An 18,751-nucleotide genomic window follows, 5' to 3' on the forward strand; every position below is an offset into this window, starting at 1 on the left:
ACACGCCCACACATATTTGCACACATGTGTGTTCATAGACATGCGCATGCACACTTAGATGTGAACTTATGCACATGTACACACATGCCCACGCAGCACACATGCATATATATATATGCTCCCAAACATGCATCCTCACAGGCACACGCACATGTCCATGCACATACTCACACACATGTGCACACCTGGTGCTCACCCACATGCACACACACATTCCTACACATAAGCATTTGCACACATGCACAATCCTTAACCTGCATCTGTGTCACATCCTCTCTCCCTCTGCGCCCCACCCCACTCAGGTTCCCATTCTCCCTGAGTACAGGACCATAACTGCCACCCCCACACACCCTCACACACTCGCCTGAGCCCCTCTGAGTCTGGGGCCATTCCCTCCATGCTAGACACTGCCTCCAGGGGTTCCTCCTGGATCAAAGTCCTGATTATACAGACCTCAAGGGTCTGAATCTCCCTGAGGCTATGAGGAGGGGTGCAAATGTTTGGCTTCTTTTGTTACAGGGGATGGCAACAAAATAGGAATGCCACAGTGATTTAAATATAGGGTGTTGGTGACATGTGGCAAGACCCACAGCTAGGCTCCAGGCCAGAGGTCTCTCCCTAATGACCAGCCCATTCAAATTGCAGAGATACTGCCACTCAAGCATCATGCGACAGGTATGTGCCATGGCCCAGAGATGTCTTCCAGAGATGCAGGGAAGACATGGCTGGAAGCAGCTGCGTCTGCAGGAAGTAGTCCCATGTGGCAGGGCCGCTACTGATATAGCAAAATCAATGACGTTGATTCCTTTTATCTTTCTCTGCAGGAGCTTCCACCCTGCCAACATTCTTGCCATTGCTTTCAGTCTCTCTGCTCTTTATTTGGGTGATTTTTTAGAGCCTACTTCTGGAAGACACAGAGGAAGAGTAAAATCAATGAGCTTGTACCAAGAAGTCACTGGGTCAAGGTCTCCACTAGGGGCTTGGCACCAAGGCCATAGAATCTGCAGGACACCATGCAGAGCTCCACCCTGTGCAGCCATGCAGCGACTCAGCCTCTGGATGGGCCGTGCATCAGGGGACACTGCCATTCCTGATCTCCCAAAAAGTAGACATCACTGAGGTATGGGAGAAAGGATTCCTGCTCTGCCACATGGGGCCCTGTGGTCAGAGTCAGGCACGTCCAGTGGCTGCTGACTCACCTTTTGGACACATAATCATCCAGCAGGTGCCTGGTTTGGATGTTATGGTAGGACTGGTCAAAGTGCCTGTGTCTCTTCTGGTGGAAGGGCAGTGCCAGCCGTGACACTGTGTTTGCTCCTGGGGAGAAGAACACAGTCAACCCACCTCTTCTGTGCTCATGTTGTGCACCATGCCAAGGGAACATGGACTCTAAGGGGCAAGCCCATGGGGACAGAAGGTGGGTGCACAGGTGCAAGTCATGGGGCAAGGAGTCGGGAAGCCTGCTAACTCCCTGGGCCCAACTCCTCTCTCACTTTCCACCAAGACACTGGAGGATTGGCTGTCTGCCTCATCTGATCATGAACTCAATATTTATAGAATGCCCAGTGTGTTCAGGGCAATGTCAAGAGCAACATGCGTGCTGAGGATAAAAATAACTAAAACAGCTCAGAGAAATCAACACATCCTTGGAATACAAAAGAAAAGTGCCATAAGAGCCAGAGGCAGGGAAGCAGAAGTACCCCCCAGAAAGTGGGAAAGGGCAGCCAAGAGGCCCAGCAGCAGGGGCACATGAAGCCACATGGGTGTGAGGAATGGGCTGCAGAGCTGCACACAGGGCTGGGAAGGAAGGGCACCACACAAAGGCTGGACAGAGCAGTGCAGGAGGCCTCTGTGGGGAGGTGGCGGTGTCCACACAGGGCAGGCTGCAAGAGGCAGGAGTGTCCTGGTGCCTCCCAGCCCCCAGTGGACACTGCTAGACCAAGTGCTGCGTGGCACGGTGTTGGCATGGAGTGACGAGCAGCAGCATCACTGACCTCTCTATCACTTGGCTGCTGCTTTGCCTGGATTCTGCAGGCAGGAGCAGGTATTTGGAAACATCAAGGCCTCTCTGCAGGTCCTCCAAGGAGCTGAACCAGGGACCTCCAAGGAGAGTTCTGTCTACAGTTGCTTTTGGTGTCCTTGGAGCTCATCATGTGTGCTGACATTGATGGCAGGCCATGTCAGGGGGACTCACCACTGCAGCTATGTCTGCTCTGAGAGTTCTTCTCTGATGGCCCCACTCCCAGGCAGGGTGGATCCTCTCCCACAGATACCTCGCACCTGCCCCAGAGGGTGGTTGCTTCTCAACATACTTATGCTTCATTTTTGCTTGTTTAAGCTTCAAGTGTGTTTGCCTAAATGTGCCTCACATAATAGGAGAGAAGGTGCTGTCCCAACCAGGAGTGTGCCACCGGCTTACACCCTGCTCTGTGGAGGTGAAATGGTGCACATCTTTAGAGCCAGAGGACTAGCTATCCTATAACTGTTTGGAACACCTGTCAAGGCTCATGCACAATCAGTACTTGACCTGCTGATTCAACCTGACACATAGAAGTCTTGTGTCAGGAAGTGAGTGGGAAGCAGATACTTGGTAGTAACTGGCAAGGTCTAGCTGGGGTCAAGTGCCACAAACTTCCCTCCAAGTGAGTCACAGACTCACTGCAGGTGTCCCCAAGACCCTGAAAATGGTAACACACACTTTGCTGTATTTCTTCCCCCATTCTTCTCCACAACAGGACATCAAAATCAGTGGCTACCAAGGTGCTCTCACCTCCCTGCACCATGTTCACCCCAGTCACTGGGAACACTTGCCACATGCTGGCCAAGCTTGAGTCCTGGAACCACTTTATGTGAAGGGGGATCTCTCAGGGCTTCCGGCTCTGTGGCAACCCTGAGCCATGCACTGACCTCTGTGCCAGGCTGCCCTGGACTCCACTGCCTCCTCAGACTTCTCCCCAGCCAGACAGGACGTCAGATGTCAAGCCCACATACAGGCCTGAGCACTTTTGTGCTGCAGATGTTCACTCCTCTGCCCACCTCCTACCTCAGAACTTCCCTGATCAGGCTGGACTCCCTCCCCTCCCCAGGGACATGCATGCTGAGACCTGGAAGTGTCTTTCTTCAAGCTCAGCACTGGCTCTATGACTGCAACCTGGGCAGGCATATGTAAAGCAAAGGGTCCTCAAAAGAACGCGCCCAAAGCCAGGCTGTGAAGGAGCCCCTCAGTACCCTCCACCCTACAGAGAAAGCAGCCTTTCTTTGTAAGAACTCTCTCAGTGTCACACACGTGCACCTCAAAGACAGGAGGAGCCTTTCCTCAAATGGCAGGTTCTGATGGAACCCATGGAGCAGGACTGTTGAGAGACTGAGATCCCCAGTGACCTGAGACCTGAACCCTCTCTCACTCTGGGGCCTCCACTCCTTTTCTGTAAAGCCAGAGGGCTGCACTAGTTGGCAACAAGATTCCTAACCCACCAACAGTGCATGCTTCCTTGGCCATGATAAATAACATGGGCGGGAATGCTGCCCCAGATGAACACAACTCACCCAGGTCTCTGGAGAGTCACTGTAGAGCCCAGGGACCAGCCAGTCTTCTGACCACTCCCAGCCACTATCTGACTCAGTCTAACTCTGGGTCCATACCCAAGACTCCCCACACACTTGGGGATTTTGACACCACCATGAAACCCAAGCCTGGGACAACAGGTCTGTGGTGTGCCTGGTCCTAGGCCCTTCCTGGGAAAGCACTGGGAACTCCTCTGTCATGCAACCAGGCACCATTTCAATCTGCGGAGACATTTCAATTTCAAAGCCTTTTACTTCCATTTGATGAAAGAAAGTATTGATTATACAGCTAAAGATGTGGAAGACCAGACACACAGAATGAATGCAACTCAGTGGGGAGAAAGGGAAGGGTTGGCACACAGAGTGGCCTCAGGGACTAAGCCCTGGGGTCGCAAGGCAGTGCTCTTCACCAGGGATTTTTCCAAAGTGGTTATCAAAAATTACAACTGAGCACAAACGTCCTTAAGAACATAAGTGATCAAATATGTCTTGACAACTAATCTCTGGCAGCTAAATTATCCAGTCCACTTCCATGAGAATGCCAGAGTAGGACATGAGCTCAAGGAGTCCAGCCTTGGAGCTACAGAGTCCTCCTGCCTCCTGGGAAGCATGACTAATCTCATCCTAATGCTGGAATATGGCAGAATCAGGGAAAATGATTCCACGCTGCCTCCTGCACCAGTAGGCTCTCCAGCAACCAGGGAGCCACTGTGTTGTCACACTTGTGAGAATTAAATCAGCAGTTGTCAAAATGCCCTACTTCCACTTGCATACCCCTCTAGTTCTGATCAAGAACAGCATGTGCATTACACACAAATCCACTGCCAACCTGCTGAGAGGGATGTTCCAACACCCCTGCAGGGCACCTGGCATCTACCAGTCTTTGCTCAGTCTGCCACTCATGCAGCCAAAGAGGTCAAAGTCTGGGAGCACATGAACTGAAGGTCCCTCCAGAGGAAGGAAGAAGCCAGTTGGTGCAGGGAGTTGGCAGCAACCAGTGACTCAGCCCTGGGCTCCCGAGAGTTTTTATCTGAAGACCCTGTTTATCAAGACCACCTTTGAAGCATCTGTACTCCACGTGCTCTGGGCTCCCATCTTCCTTCTACTCAGTAAGAAAGGAATGTGAATCACGGAGATAGGGAACATCAGGTGCCTGCGAATGCAGCGCCAGCCCCCTCCTTTCCTGGAAGCATAGCTACCAGCGTCCTGCAGAACACACAGCTCCACAGGAGGCTGAGCTGGCAGCAAGATGACCCAGAAAAAGTCATCATCTGCAGCCAGCCTCACGAGTCCCTCGGAAGCTGCTGATCCCGGGTCTAAACCAACAGACCCTCCTCTCCCCTCTTCCAAGGTCACTTCCCCTTGTCTCACACCTTCTGCAATCTGCCCTCTCCTCCCTTTCATTCCTGAGACCCTCGTGACAGCCAAGGCATTGATCAATGAGGGATATCCATTCAATACTGCAGAATGCAGGGAGACCCCGTTTCTCTGAGTGTGTGAGAACAGTGTGGCAACATGGGCCAGCACTGGGGAGTGGAGACGATGTTAGTTGAGCACAAAGACTTGCCAAAAACACAGACCCAAATGGGCTGCGTGTTCTGCTTCCCTGGGGTGAAGTGAGTCTCTGATAGGCTGGCCTGGGAGACCTCACCCAGGACAGGGTCCACCCTTGGCCTGGTTCTTCCCCCAAAGCCACATCCCAGAAAAGGTGAGAAGACAAGACACTTACGTGACTGCACGAGTGGCAGAGGACAGAAGTCTAGCCACCCAGTCACCAAGCTCCCTAGGCTCTGGCCTGGTCAGCAGAGCCCAGTTTTTACTCTGGAGCCCTGTCCTTCCTCCCATTTATGGCCTGAGGAGGTGCTATGTTTAGGCACATGGGACTGCCTCTCCCAAATGATAGCTGCATCATAAATCATGGCCTGGTCTCAAGATGGAAAATGTCATGTTCCGTGAGGGGATTAAATAGAAGTATACAGTGTCCATCTCATCCCAGCGTGCACTCTCATCCCCAGGAAGCAGAGGGGCAATCCAGCTGCTGACCAGAAAGTTGGGCAGTCACTGACTTCCCTCCTGATGGCCCGCTGCACTTGTCTGTTTCAGATATAAGTGCACCGTCCTCTTGTGCTGGGTTCCCTGGCACCTGCACCATGACCCAGGGTAAGTCTGTAAAAGCTCTGGGGCTGATGAACTCTCCCACTGTCCTCTGGCACCTCACCACAGTGTTCTGTTGACCATGGACAAGGGAAGCTGGCAACCCTTGCGCACAGTGTGTGTGTGTGTGTGTGTGTGTGTGTGTGTGTGTGTGTTTTACATAAGTGTGCATGTTTTAATTTCAGACACTACTTAGGTTTGCATCAGGTTTACCTCAGGCTGATACAGCAGGAGCTGCCTTGCCATGCCATAGAAGGGGCAGGATGTAGCATACGGATCATCACCTGCCAAGGGCTCCTGGACACAGGATGTCAACACTTGACTATGAGCGGTTCTGAGCCCAGTGAGACTGCAGCATAGCCAGGGAGGGTCACACGGTACCCACCAGCCACCTCCCAGGCACTTCCCACCTCTGCTAGATGCTCCTGCACTGGTTCTGCAGACTGCAGAAGAGAATGTCCCTCTTTGCACACTCTAGGAGGGTCACGCACAAGCCAATCCAACAAGTTCCCAAGTGAGCATGAAGTAAAGCACTTTCAGGTAAAAGAAAACAATGAATGAATGAATCACCTTCAAATAATGAGTTGGAGTTGCCAACTCATTCACTGTCTTCCATTCTCCAGAATCTTCTTCCTTAAAATCCACAAAGTACCCAGACATAGGACTGGTGCCCGCACATACTGGGGCCTTCCACAGCATGACCACTGATGTGTTCCAGATCTCACAAAATATCAGGTCATAGGCAGGACCTGCAAAGGCAAATTGAACCTGTGCTCAGTGAGCTCAGCACACCCTGACCTGAGTCCAGGGACCTTCTCAGGCAGAGGCCCCAGGACATTACCATGTCCTCATCATCAACTTCAGGCCTCATGCTTCCTGGAAGATCTGTCCTGACGCTGGGGCTAGGGAGAGCCCAGCTCTGTCCTGCAGCACCCCTTGGCCTCAGGGTGGTAATGGGTGTGTGTAATCACAGACCCACATTGCTCTCCCAGTCAGCAAGTGGCATCAGAGAGGGGAGGTGCAGAAATGGGAAGGTGTGTGCTGCAGGCACTGGTATGGAAACTTCTGGCTGGTTAGCACACAGCCCCCACTCTGCTCCCTACCACACCAGGTAAGTCTAAAGCTGTCAGTTGCTCATTTCCAGCTTCAGATGAACTGTAGACAGAAAGGGGAATCTGCCCAGCGGCTCCATCTTAATTAGTTCACACTGGGTCCTGTGCATGCCACTAAGCCCATCTACAAGGAGCACAGCCCCCACAAAGGCCCTGGAAAGAACAGGATCTTCTGTGGACTTCCCTCAAGGTCTAATAGCTTCATTAGAACAAGAAGGGAAAACAGAAGGAAGAAGGAAGGAAGTGAGAGAGAGAGAGGAAGGGGAAGGAAGTGAGATGCCTGCTCTGCCTCTACTCCAGGGGGCCTGGCAATCTCCCCCATGCCTGCCCCTTTCTTCTGCCTGGGCTCCTCTCTGCTTCCAGGGAGCAGATGGCTGGAGCCACACCCTGGTCACATGGATGCAGGAATGCCGACCCCCTTCAGTGGCCTGCGTCAACCATGCCATCCCTCCCCCTGGGTTCTTCCTCCCTCTGTGCCCTGCTTGCTCCTGAGCACTCTTCCTGGACTGCAACGCCATCAGCCACAAGCCCACCCAAGGCATGGCACTGCAGGTATAGGTATCTTCCCTGCATCTGCTCACTGGGAGATGTGGGTATCCACCAGACTCACCAACCACATGCCATTCTGGAAAGCCCCTCTGGCCAGCCCAGATCTGGGTGGCATGATCAGGGACATGTCTCACCAGGTTCTGGAAGTGTCCACACCTCACACCTGAAGAGTTGGCTGTCAGATCCCGCCAGCTTGACAGCAGCGATTTTGAAATCATATACTGAGCCTTCCACCAAGCCCTCCACCTGTGTAGATTTTGCATCAGATACTATGGGAAATAAAGATGCATCCACTCCTCAGGGAAAGGAGCAGTTATGGGGTTTGTCAAATGAAGCCTGAGTGGAAGGGGTCCAACTTAGACTAAATCACCTAAAGAAGGCTGTCTACCATCCAGCAAGTGGCAGTCACAGGTCAAACCCATTCGTCCCCTGACACTCCCACAGGGATGACAGGACATACACTTGGGCGGCAAGGAAACAGCTTGAGAGAGTTCCCACAAAGAGAACATGCATGTGAGCAGAGGTAAGGGGCTCCTGAACCCCGTGGTCCCTGCAGACCCCAGCCCTAGTCCTGGCACTGGTGGAATGGAGCTGCAGAACCAGCAGGAAGCCCATCTCATGCCTGGCTGAGTGCCATGGGGCAGCCCCGCCACCTGGCCCCCATGCCTGAACTGCAAAGCAAAGGACTGGCAGTTCCTAGGGCACTATGGGTCCAAGTCCACATGGGGCCTGCAGGACTCTTCCAGCCATGGCGAGACCCAGGGAGGCCTCAGCCAGGACCTGAGCCTCCACCCAGCAGGTGGTACAACACCAGAGACATTCACCATGTGCTCTCTGGGAAACAGACGTGGCAGTTAAGCTGCTCAGTATCCTGAAAAGAAGACCCATCCTCATTTAGGCTATGTGCACCCAGAAAAGAAGAGGGTGTTTTCTAGAGGCTGTGGCTGAACACAGCAATTATAAGCAGGGTCACATCAAGCCTTGGTTTTAGCCACACATATCATAACACGCACGTATGACATGCTACCATAAAGGCAAAACATCTCACAGAAGAATTTTCTGTAAGAGAGAGGGTAGACTTTGCCCCCAAATCCTCATCTCCCAGCATATGTGACCCCTGTTAGATGGGTCATTCCAAGGAGATAAGGACGGCTCCAGTCACTTGCCCATGACCCAAGAGGAGCCACAGGCTCAGAAGGGGGAATCCAAAGCTCAGAGGCTGCCAGGGGCTGCCTGTGCATTTGGCTGTGACACTCCCTCACTCTGCACCCTGGCGTGCACTGTGCACTGTGGCAGGGGTCTGGACATGGGACTTCTTGGGAAAGGGTGTGTGTAGCACATTCTTGTGTAAGCTCTGCTCAGCACCACCTGTCCCAGGCACTGGGCTCTGCACCAATGTTGAGCACCTGAGAATGCACCTGCCTCCCAGGGGCTAGTCATCCACTGGTTGCAGATCCACTCAATTACAGCTGCTGCTCCCTCACTGCTTCTCAAAAATACATAAGTAAATAAATGTTGCCTAAGCTCTTTCCAGATTCCAAACTCCATGGACTCATGACACTCAGAACCTTTATATGCACTTCTCTTTCCTAATCAAACTACCAGAGGTTGTCGAGCTCTGGAACAGTGAATGAAGGAACCTGCCCCCAGTGCTAACGTCACCCAGGACAAAACAGAAGAAAAGGGAAAACTCACCGTTAAGATCCTCTGCTGCCAGTTCTTGTGGTGAGCTTTGTGCTTGTCCATGAAATAACCCAAGATGGCTGAACCACCGCTGAACTTGGGCACATTCCAGTCCAGGGTCATGGTGTGGCCATCACAGTTCAGAAGTATGATCCCATATGGATGGGACAGGATGGCTGCAGGAAAGCATAGTGTACAAGTGACCAGCCTGGGCTCCACACCCTCATCTGTGGGCATGGGGCAAGGATGGGCCTATGCAGCTCCAGCTCCCCCTCCTGCCTTTGAGCACTGGTCCTTTAAAGCTGAGTGGACATTTCTCTCCTGGATGCTGCTGCTCTTCCCAAGTGCAACTACCAGTGTTTGCATGATACAAGGCACCAACCTGTTCCAATCTGGTCTGGACAGCAGAGACCACAGAAGGTTCCCTTCATAGCCCCTTAAGGAAACTCAGAAGGAGCTTTCCCATGTGCACCTGGGAAGAGCAAATGCTGGGCATGGCCCTAGGACCAGCATTGAGCCCAGTGCCTTTTGACTTCCTGCAGTTGTGGAGTCCTCAATCTATGCAGGTGCTCATGAGTATGCATTTCCAGTGGTGGGAAAGGGGCATCTCATCCTAGGAGGTTGGCAAGAATGCGACAGCTTCCCTGACTGAGCAAACTGGAGCCTCAACACCCAGCACTGAGGGACAGTGACCAGCAATAAGCCATTCCCATTGCTAAATGAGAGCAATGGCTCGCATTCCCCAGGGATGAGGTGAGAGGGCCAGCAGGAGTGCCTGGAAGTCCCTCCTGGGCGAGCTGGGCTTAGAACCAGGACCACAAGCAGAAGCTTGGTCGACTTCTTCCCTGGAGCCCACCTGCACACGACCAGACTTGACATCCCTTGGAAATCCCAGGAGGGAAATCTGAACTTTTTAAAATGTTTGTAAATTAAATTGAAGATGAAAAACAATTAAAAAGCCAAACCTTTCAGAAGTGAAAAAAAATATTTGATTCGAAATGTGTGACATGTGACCTTTGTGTTTTGAATATCACTATATGTGTCCAGCAATATCGTGTGTTTGATAGGAAAGAACTACAGTCAGCAGCAATGTCAAAACGCTGTGCTTTAGATCAGTTTTTCCTGGGTTTCCATCAAGAGCTCTCATCTGATCTAAGTCATAACATTTCTAAACATCACTATTCATGACTAAAGTCACAAAGTGACATAAAATGAAGGTTTTCGAAATGATTTGCTGAAGTCCCTGCAGCTCATAGAACTGAAAGTCTGTTGCAGGGGTGCACAACTGTCATCACAGAGGATCAGGAGGCTGAGGCAGGAAGATTTCAGGTTCAAAGTCAGCCTCAGCAACTTAACGAGACCCTAAGCAACTACGGAAGACCCTATCACAAAATAAAAAGTAAAAAGGGCTGGAGATGTGGCTCAGTGGTTAAGCACTCCTGGGTTCACTCCCTGGTACCAAAAACATCAATAAAATAATGGCTGCAAGGACACTGGTGGTTGTTTCCACACACTTTGAAGAGAAATTACTGCCCCCACCTGCCTTTAGTGTGAGAGCAGGTGAGGGAGTCCAGCCAGCTGCAGCACATCTCCATTTCCACTCGGGTTTCACTGGCACACTCTTGCTTCCCACACTGGCCTCCCACACATGCAGCCAGCTGACCAGAAGCATCAGCAGAACACATGTGCCCCACTGGCCAACCTCCACCCCTTTCCTCCAGTCACTCTGAAGTGGCATCCCTAAGTACTTGGTCACGGAGACCTCATGGCACCCTCGAGGACCACCTGCAAGTTACTCACTGAGGGCCGCCTGGACCTTGATGACCTCGGATTCCTGGGAGTTCTCCCTCATGCCCACTGCATTGACAGCTGTGATGCAGAAGAGGTACTGCTCACCCATGGTCAGGCCGTGCACCATGAACCTGAGGAAAGGAAACCGGTCATGGCGTGACTCGTGGAGGTGCTGCTCCACAGCACGATCGTTTTCAGCTCTTCCTACAAAGCTCCCTCGGAGGAAGATGTGATCCACTTTCCTACACCCTGCTTGGGCACCAAACCAGCCTGACACTCAGTTCTGGTCACTGATTCAACACAAGGCAAAATGACATCCAGACACACGGGATAGGCCACACTTGAGTCAAGCCACTTATTCTGAGACTCTGCCTTTACTTCTGCATTGTCTGGGTCTTGTCCAGATCAAAGGCCTTTTTGAAAATAATATCCAACTCCTGGCATTCAGGAACCACATGCTTCTAGAACTGAAAGAGAAGCAACTGCACTGCAGGCAGGAGAGGCTGGACACAGCCTTGACCCTGGGCAGATGGTGCGTCCTCAAGCAGACCCTGCCCGCAAGTCTCTGTGCTCCCATCTGTAGAGCCTGTGTGATGAGACCTGCTCCCAGAGGTGTTGAGAGTTTCAGAGGGAGAATGGCAAGCGAGCAGGCAGTCGGCCACCCTGTGCTAGGTGAGTGCTCAGAGAACCCTGGCAATTGCTAGTCAGCTCGTGCAGTGGATGCCAACTTGCCTGACCTGTAGGAGAACACTAATGACGCTCCTGCTCCCCTGGGCCTTTCTCCATTTGTGGCCGAGGACTGTGGCTACCCCACTCTGTTCTCCTCTGTTTTCCTCCCTCCTGTGCTACTCACAGCTTTGTAAAGTGGACTTTTAAAAAGAATTTATAATGAAAACTGCCACCCCATCGTTACTACCCACCCCAGGTCTGCCCGTATCTCCCCACGCAGATGCCCACCAACCTCAGGTCCCTGCACTCGGCATGATCCGAGTGGATGAGTTCCAGGAGTAAAGGTGCCAACTTCTGCCCTGCACTGCCCACCACAGACAGGCATGGCCTCCCATTCATCAGTCGGGGCTGAGGGCAGCACTCTCCATTGTGTGAACAAAGCAGGGCTGCCTGAGGTGTGCATGCACAGAAGTCACAGCAGAGCCAGAAATATGACCACCGCATGTGCACCTGTCATCTTACACTGTGGATGTGGCCCACGTCACCACACTGCACTCCCTAAATGTGTACAATTAAAATGATAGTTGAAAAATAGGGGAAAAGTTCAAAATATCAGTGTGGAAAAATAAAGCTACTTGCACATCAGTTACCTTCTTAACCCTCCTACTTAGTGCAAAGTCCTACAGGCCAGTAACAAAGGACACAGACTGGGACAATTTGATGGACAGACATCACTCAGTGGAGATCCACTAAAGCAGTGGCCAGCTCACCTGAGTGGGCAGTGCTTCAAAGCTACCAGCCCCTGTCCATAACAGACCATGTCTAAGGTGTGGCCCAGCAGGGCCCCCGTGGCCTGCAGTGTTCTGGGAGCTGGGGCTGTATGCTCTGCCTTACCCTGTGAGGCAGCATGTTGCTCGGCGACAGCAGGTGAGGGCACCTATTGTATTCGATGGACTTGTGGTTGCACGGCTTCCACAGGTTAGTCCCTGCCACACAGTAGTCCACGTAGTAGCCCTGCAGAAACTCCTCGTGCTTCAACCTGTCCCACTGCATTACAACAGATGTTTTCCTGTTCCAGGAAACAAAGACCTGGCCAGGGGCACAAGAGACCACTGCATGGGAGACAGAGGGTTGGATGGGTCAGAGCCGGGAACAGCAACAGAGAGCTGTGCTTCTCTACTGGGATTGGAAGCAGAAGAGGGCTATGGATGAGATGTGGACAAGGAGCAAGGGAGCCAGGGTTACAAGGCTCCCCGCCCCTTTCCACATCCCACTTGACCCCCCAGGAAAGGAACTGCCATCACAAGTATACAGAAAGATCTGGTGCAGGCAAGATTCGCCTGCCTGGGCAAGGCCTGCTTTCCAAATGCAAGTTACACAAGTGGAATGTGGAGTGGGAATCCTGAAGGGGACCCAGAATCAGATCAGACCCTCTGCTTGGCTCACCTTCTGCAATCTCCAGTGGGCTGTGGCCACTGATGCTTCAGCCCATGGTGTCACCAAGACCCCTAGAACCAGCTGCCTCACCACCTCAGCCACACCCCTCTGTGGTTGCTAGTTACTGTCACTTGCCACATGTGCCCAGCAGTGAAACAAGGTGGGGCCTCTTCTGCAAGGTAGCAGGAGTGTAGAGCCTGTGGTTCTGGACTTGAGCCCTTGGATCTGAGTAATTACACTAGGACTGTCCAAGAGCTGGAGGCAGCCCCAAACCCACTCCCCACACCAGCTTCACTGCCTTGTTCATTTAGATATCTGCCATCCCATAAAATAGGGCTGGAAGGGACGGGGAGGAGGGACTGGCTACCCAGAGTGGGAATCCTGAATCAACACTCTCCTGGGAGGCCCAGAGGTCAGAAGGCTTCCTGCAACCTGTTGGACTTCAGAGTGGACAAGTCAGACGTCCCGAGGTTCTTATTTAAAAGATTCTGAGAGGGCCTTCCAGCTACACAAACAAGAGGCTGCACCACACTCAGGGCTGGACCCTGGCCTGAACCCATTGTCAATCCCTCTGTTGATTTCATGAAAACAAGAGGAACTCCGGAGGACTGCTGAGAACTGACCAGACCCTGGTGAGAAGACCTCCCCACTGGTAAAATGGGACTCCATGCCTACCTGCCCTGTTGTGCACACGACACTGGTGACTTCCTCTACCCAGTAGTCCCCAAGGCCACCTTACTACCAGTTTATGCCTTAGGTGGGCTGGTTGCCAGTCCTACTTACCAATGGCATTCTGTGCCTGGATGGGGGTGTTATTTCCAAAGGATAGCTCTGGTCATGCTTATTGGCTGACAAAACTCAGAACGCATAGGACTTCCCATCTGCAAGGTCAAAGATGGCATATCGAGGGGACCTCACAGTCATCTGGGAATTGACACACTGCCAGCTGCCACTCCCAACCATGGACTGCAGAGGAAAGGGTGGGATCAAACAGAGACCCCAGGAGGGCAAGGAAGACAGCATCCATACCATGGCACTCTGCATGAGGACAGCAAGACACTCTGTCCTCCCCAGAGAACAACAGGATCCCGTGTCCTGCATGGAAGACAGCAAGTCACCCTTGTACTGCACAGAGGATGTCTGGATCCTGGGTCCTCCATGGGGGACAGTAAGACACCCCTATCCTGCACAGAGGACAACAGGACTGCTTTGCTGAATTATATAAAAGTGATTCCAATTTGGAGAAGTGGGTAAGAAATTGCCCAGCATTGGAAATTTTACTAATAAATTTTTTTCTGTTAAAGTGAAGGAACTTTAGGAGCATGAAGGAATCAATACACAGGTTGTGACTTTCAGAAAATGGAAAGGCCTGTAAATAATTAAAGATAAAGTAGGAGAATATCTACAGAGATCCACTGCCACTTGGTGGCTCACACTGAAGATAAAATTCTCACCATGACGCAGCTACGTAGAGAGTGATGCGAGGGCTATGTGTCCAGAGCTGAGGGACGCCATGAGGTGTCGGTATATCACAGTGCCTGTGGCGACCTGCATGGTGCTGTGAAGATCTCTAAACGATGACATGGTCGTGTCACCTTGCTAACCACAGCACAAGATGCACACAGGTGATGTGCCACAGGAGAGTCCTGTGAGGTAGGCTGCAAATGTGACCCTCATGTTGACCCCTATTCCATCTCTTGGAATCATGGGTGAGGTGGAACTCATGCCCGGAGCTTCCCTGATTTCCACATTTTCTATACTGCATAGCTCATGTGTCCTTCATGATCTCTACTAAATGTTTCTCGGTTTTCCCCTCCAGGTAAGCTGCATGTCTGAAGGCAGGTTGTGCAGGGGACATGGGTGTCTGTGGGCCTGCTGATGTCTGCAGGAAGACTGGCATGTGTGGGGTTGCAGGCGCAGCTCTAGGGAGGAGATTCAGGTGTAAAGAGGAAACTGTCTCATTTTGGCAGAAGTCAGTACTGAAGATATGACCCAGGGATGCTCTACCACTCAGCTCTACCTGCAGTCCTTTTTTATTTTGAGACAGGGTCTCACTAAATTGATCAGGCTGGCCTTGAACCTGCACTCTTCCTGCCTCAGACTTTAAGTCACTGGGATTACAGGTGTGACTGATACACCTGGCAAAAAGTTATTTTTAGGAAGTTTTTGTGGAACCAGCTGCTTGATGGAGGGTCCATAGGTGTCCAGGACTATTCCCCTGGTGGCTCCATCTCAATGGTGGAGGGAGCCACGGAGGATGCTTGCCTGGGCATTTCCTGTGAGAGGAGGTGATACTGAGGGAGTAGCCAGTGGGGAGCTTCCCCGCCTCTGCCAGCAAGTACTGAGACCCGACTCCCTGGACCCTCCTCCTATCGTGTGTCCACAAGTATTTGGTACCTCTGTGCACAGGGGAGCAGGGAGGTGAGGGAGGAGACACCTCTGCCCAGGGACAGGCCGCAGTTGGCACACGTGCATCTGTGGTGCCAACAACACGTGCTCCTGCAGAGTAGGCCACACCACCCCTGTGATTGGGGTGGTGGTGAGTGGGGGCCGGGTGCCACGCAGTGATCTGAAACCTCACTGTCTCCACTCTGCCTCCTCACAGAGCCACGTGATGCCGCAGGAGCAACTGGGAGTCATGCTACTCTGATCCCAACAGGCAGATGTGACTCAGAAATGCATCCAGACCAACAACACACTTAAACGCTATGGTTTTGTGGCCTTGGGAGTCGTTCCCTTCTACACACAGACAAGATTGCCACCAGATCTTGCAAACTGAAGTCTAGAATCTAAGAGATGACCGGGGGGTGCGGAAAGAGGGAGCCACAATTCTCCCATGCAGCTGGGGTAGAGGGTGACAGGATTGAACATGACTCTGCCTCTCCAGTGACCAGAACAGGCTCCTTCCCTGTCAGGGGCAAAGTGCTGAAGAGGTAGGGCCATCCCCTTACAGTGTGAAAATGCAAAGAGGCAATTTAACGCTGACCTTCCATTAGTCCTTAGAGGCAAGAATACCAGACGCCCAGCACCATTGCACAGGCCGCCAGGTCAGGTGCGCCTGCGCGGATTTCCTTTGCACCTGCACAGAGTCCACTTCCTGCGCTTTTTCAGAGGCGTGACGGATGCCAGTTGCTGACAGGAATTTCTCGAAGGCGGTTGACCGAAGCGAGGGAACTGGAGGATTCTAGGTGTGTGTCCTGTTGTGGTGGGGGTCGCGGGGGAAAGTCCCTGTGTTGACCCTAGTTACAAATTGCCGCGTGTTCCCTGGGTGGGTCAGGAAGTGGTTTTGGAACATAAATAAGGATATAAACACTAATAGGAACCTCGCCTCTTCCCCCGGGATGAGAGACCCAAATGTGCCCTTTCGGCTTCCACCTGAGGCAACGTGCTTGGGGGACAGGACGTGTTTTCAAATTGAACAAAATTTTACACTCGTGTACCACACAACCACGTCACTAAGCCACTCAGGTCTGACTGGAAGTAGGAGTTGGTTGACGTAGGGGTCCAGGGGAGGATTTTTCACTTTAAAAATTGGTCTCTCTGGATTGTGGGTAGCCAAAGATGTAATGGCCCTCGTAAGCACCCGTATGTTTAAGGTTTACATTGCACTGGTATTTGTGTGTTGAGAAAAAATGGTATAACCTCTGTTTTGGTTCCAAAATAGAACCAGGAATATTTTCAAAAGGGCCTACTATATCTAGTTTCAAGTCAATATAAACAGCAGAGGCAGTCCCTCACCCCATGTTTTTTAAAATGATTTGGAAGTTAATATTTACATAAGTCTGATTTGCATCATTTCTTAGTTGTGTTTATGTATGTATTATTGGGTAGGCAATTTGGAGTAGAAATGATCTTAATTAAGCTTCTATTTTTTCCTTTTCACACATGCAGTGGGTGAGTATTTGCTGAATTGAAATTGAAATATATTATGAGGCTTTAGGTGTTGAAATCACTACAGCCAATATGTTGTAAAAGAAAAAAAAAATAGAAAAAGCCTGTATTTTACTTGTTGAAATTGTGAAAACTTAGTAGAAATTTATCATTGTATTTATTTTGAATATTAAGTGAGAACTTAGTCTTTGGTAGTCTCAAATTAATGGTCAAAACAGGTAGTTTGTATAGTGTCATGAAGTGGGCATAGACCATGTCTCTTATGGCTGGTTCAGTACTTGTATTTCCTACCTGTGAGTTTACCAGTGCTGTAGTCCCTCTCTATAGTTCTGATTGAGAATTCTCATAGTGCAAATAAAGGGGTTTATATTCTCCTGCATGTATTAGGAAGCAAGTTTATAGTCACTCCAGTCATAACTTCTTTTGAACAGAGATGGAAAAATAAATTTTATTGTAAATAGTGTCTCAGAAGCAAAGGACTCCCTACAATGTGTACATTATCAGATTTCAGTGTAGTTTTTGAACATAATTTCTGTAGTGTGCTGGGAGTTGATTTTGTTGTTGATAACATTATGAGTTCCAAGGCTCTTTCTTTGCAGGTTTGGTCAAACAGCTTCGTTTTGTGACTTTAGAATGCAGTAGAAAAATTAATTGCTATAGAAGAAAATGAAGAGAAATTTAAATGAAAATTCAAGTTGAAGTATAGCAGGTATTGAACAACTTTATTTTTTTCTTTATTTAGTATATGCCATATAAAGCTTGTATATTTTGTAGGTGAACCATTTTGGAAGGAACTTTAAGAAAGATGAAACATTGAGTCTTGCTTCTCCTTTTTAAGTCCAAGGAGGTAAAATAAAACTTAACCAAAATTATTTAGTGGCAAAGGTGGGAGTGAAAAAACCTTAGATTCATTCTGGTGTTCTTCTGCAGATCCTGTGTGCTTTTAAGATGAAAACAAATTAATAGATCTATTTTAATTGTATTTGTGATTGATTTGTTAAAAGTATTTCCAGAAATACATGTTTCCTAAGAGCTATCTTTCCTGTTTTCCTAACTTATTAGGTAATATAAAGATAGGGCAAGAATGATGAGAACCAGGGGATGAGTATGATACACAATAAAGATAATAATAACTATTATTAATGTGAACATTTCTAGACAATTAATGAGATATTAATTCATTTAATTCTCCACCAGAACTCTTAAGATCGGTTATTCTTATTGTCCCTGTTTTTTCCTGTAAGAAACCAAGACACAAAGTGGTAAACAAGAAATCTATTAAGTGATAGAAGGAGAATGTAAAACTAGGAATCTGACTCTAGAGTTCATATCATAATAATTACATTATTCTGCCTCTCATTTTGTGTCATATTGGCACAAAGAGTTTAAGGAAATAGCCCATGTTTATACTCTGAAGTTCTAATGCAGATACATAATTTTTAGCCAGGTAGTCTGACTCAAGAGTTCACGTAACTTACTATTTTATCAGAGAGTTTGTAGAGTCAGTCTCTCCTGTAGTACAGTGATGGCAGATCAGATAGTGGTATACTGTTCAGATATCTAAACTAAAATTTATGAAGCTTGGGTCCCCAGTGACTTTCTTTGAAGCCATAAACAAACATTTTAGATTTCTTTTCCTCTGAGTTTCCTTATAGGTTTAATTTCTGTACATTGTGACTTTTGGCCTGACTTGAGAGCCTAGTTGTGCCATCTGGAGTAAGTAGAGGTAGTTTTTTTCTTTCTCATTTGGATTAGGTATTGTCTCTCTCTAGGGCATTTTTAAAATTACCCATAAAAATATCATTACAACACTGGGGATGCTTGTTGAAATTGCAGAGTTTGGGTTGCAGACCAAATCTGATGAAATAAAATTTTCTAAGAATGGGTTTATGGTCTTAGAA

At 49.9% G+C, this 18,751-nt stretch overlaps 1 protein-coding gene and 1 pseudogene across 1 annotated transcript; both read right to left on the reverse strand.

The window, feature by feature from the left end:
* Positions 1–1,761, reverse strand: part of LOC124979393 (myomesin-2-like) — a 460,208-nt pseudogene extending 458,447 nt beyond the window's left edge.
* Positions 1,762–2,001: 240 nt separating this feature from the next.
* Positions 2,002–12,575, reverse strand: LOC124979394 (myomesin-2-like). The gene is made up of 4 exons (XM_047543835.1): positions 12,460–12,575; positions 10,863–10,984; positions 9,075–9,238; positions 2,002–2,028 (listed from the first exon to the last, which is right to left on the reverse strand). Exons 1-4 carry the CDS (start codon positions 12,573–12,575, stop codon positions 2,002–2,004), a joined length of 429 nt encoding a protein of 142 aa, XP_047399791.1.
* Between the last annotated feature and the right edge of the window lie 6,176 nt (positions 12,576–18,751).

This window comes from Sciurus carolinensis, chromosome 3 (genome assembly GCF_902686445.1).
Source record: "Sciurus carolinensis chromosome 3, mSciCar1.2, whole genome shotgun sequence".
NCBI lineage: Eukaryota > Metazoa > Chordata > Mammalia > Rodentia > Sciuridae > Sciurus > Sciurus carolinensis.

Bases quoted from the DNA above. Each gene is read 5' to 3' on its own strand.
- LOC124979394 (XM_047543835.1), bottom strand. From the start codon at position 12,575: ATGCAGTGGGACAGGTTGAAGCACGAGGAGTTTCTGCAGGGCTACTAC. The intron at 10,985-12,459 runs GTGCCCTCACCT...TCCTTTCCTCAG, and splicing joins AAGTCCATCGAATACAATAG to GTTCATGGTGCACGGCCTGA. The intron at 2,029-9,074 runs GTGAGTTTTCCC...TCCTGCCTGCAG, and splicing joins GGCAGCAGAGGATCTTAACG to AATCCAGGCAAAGCAGCAGC.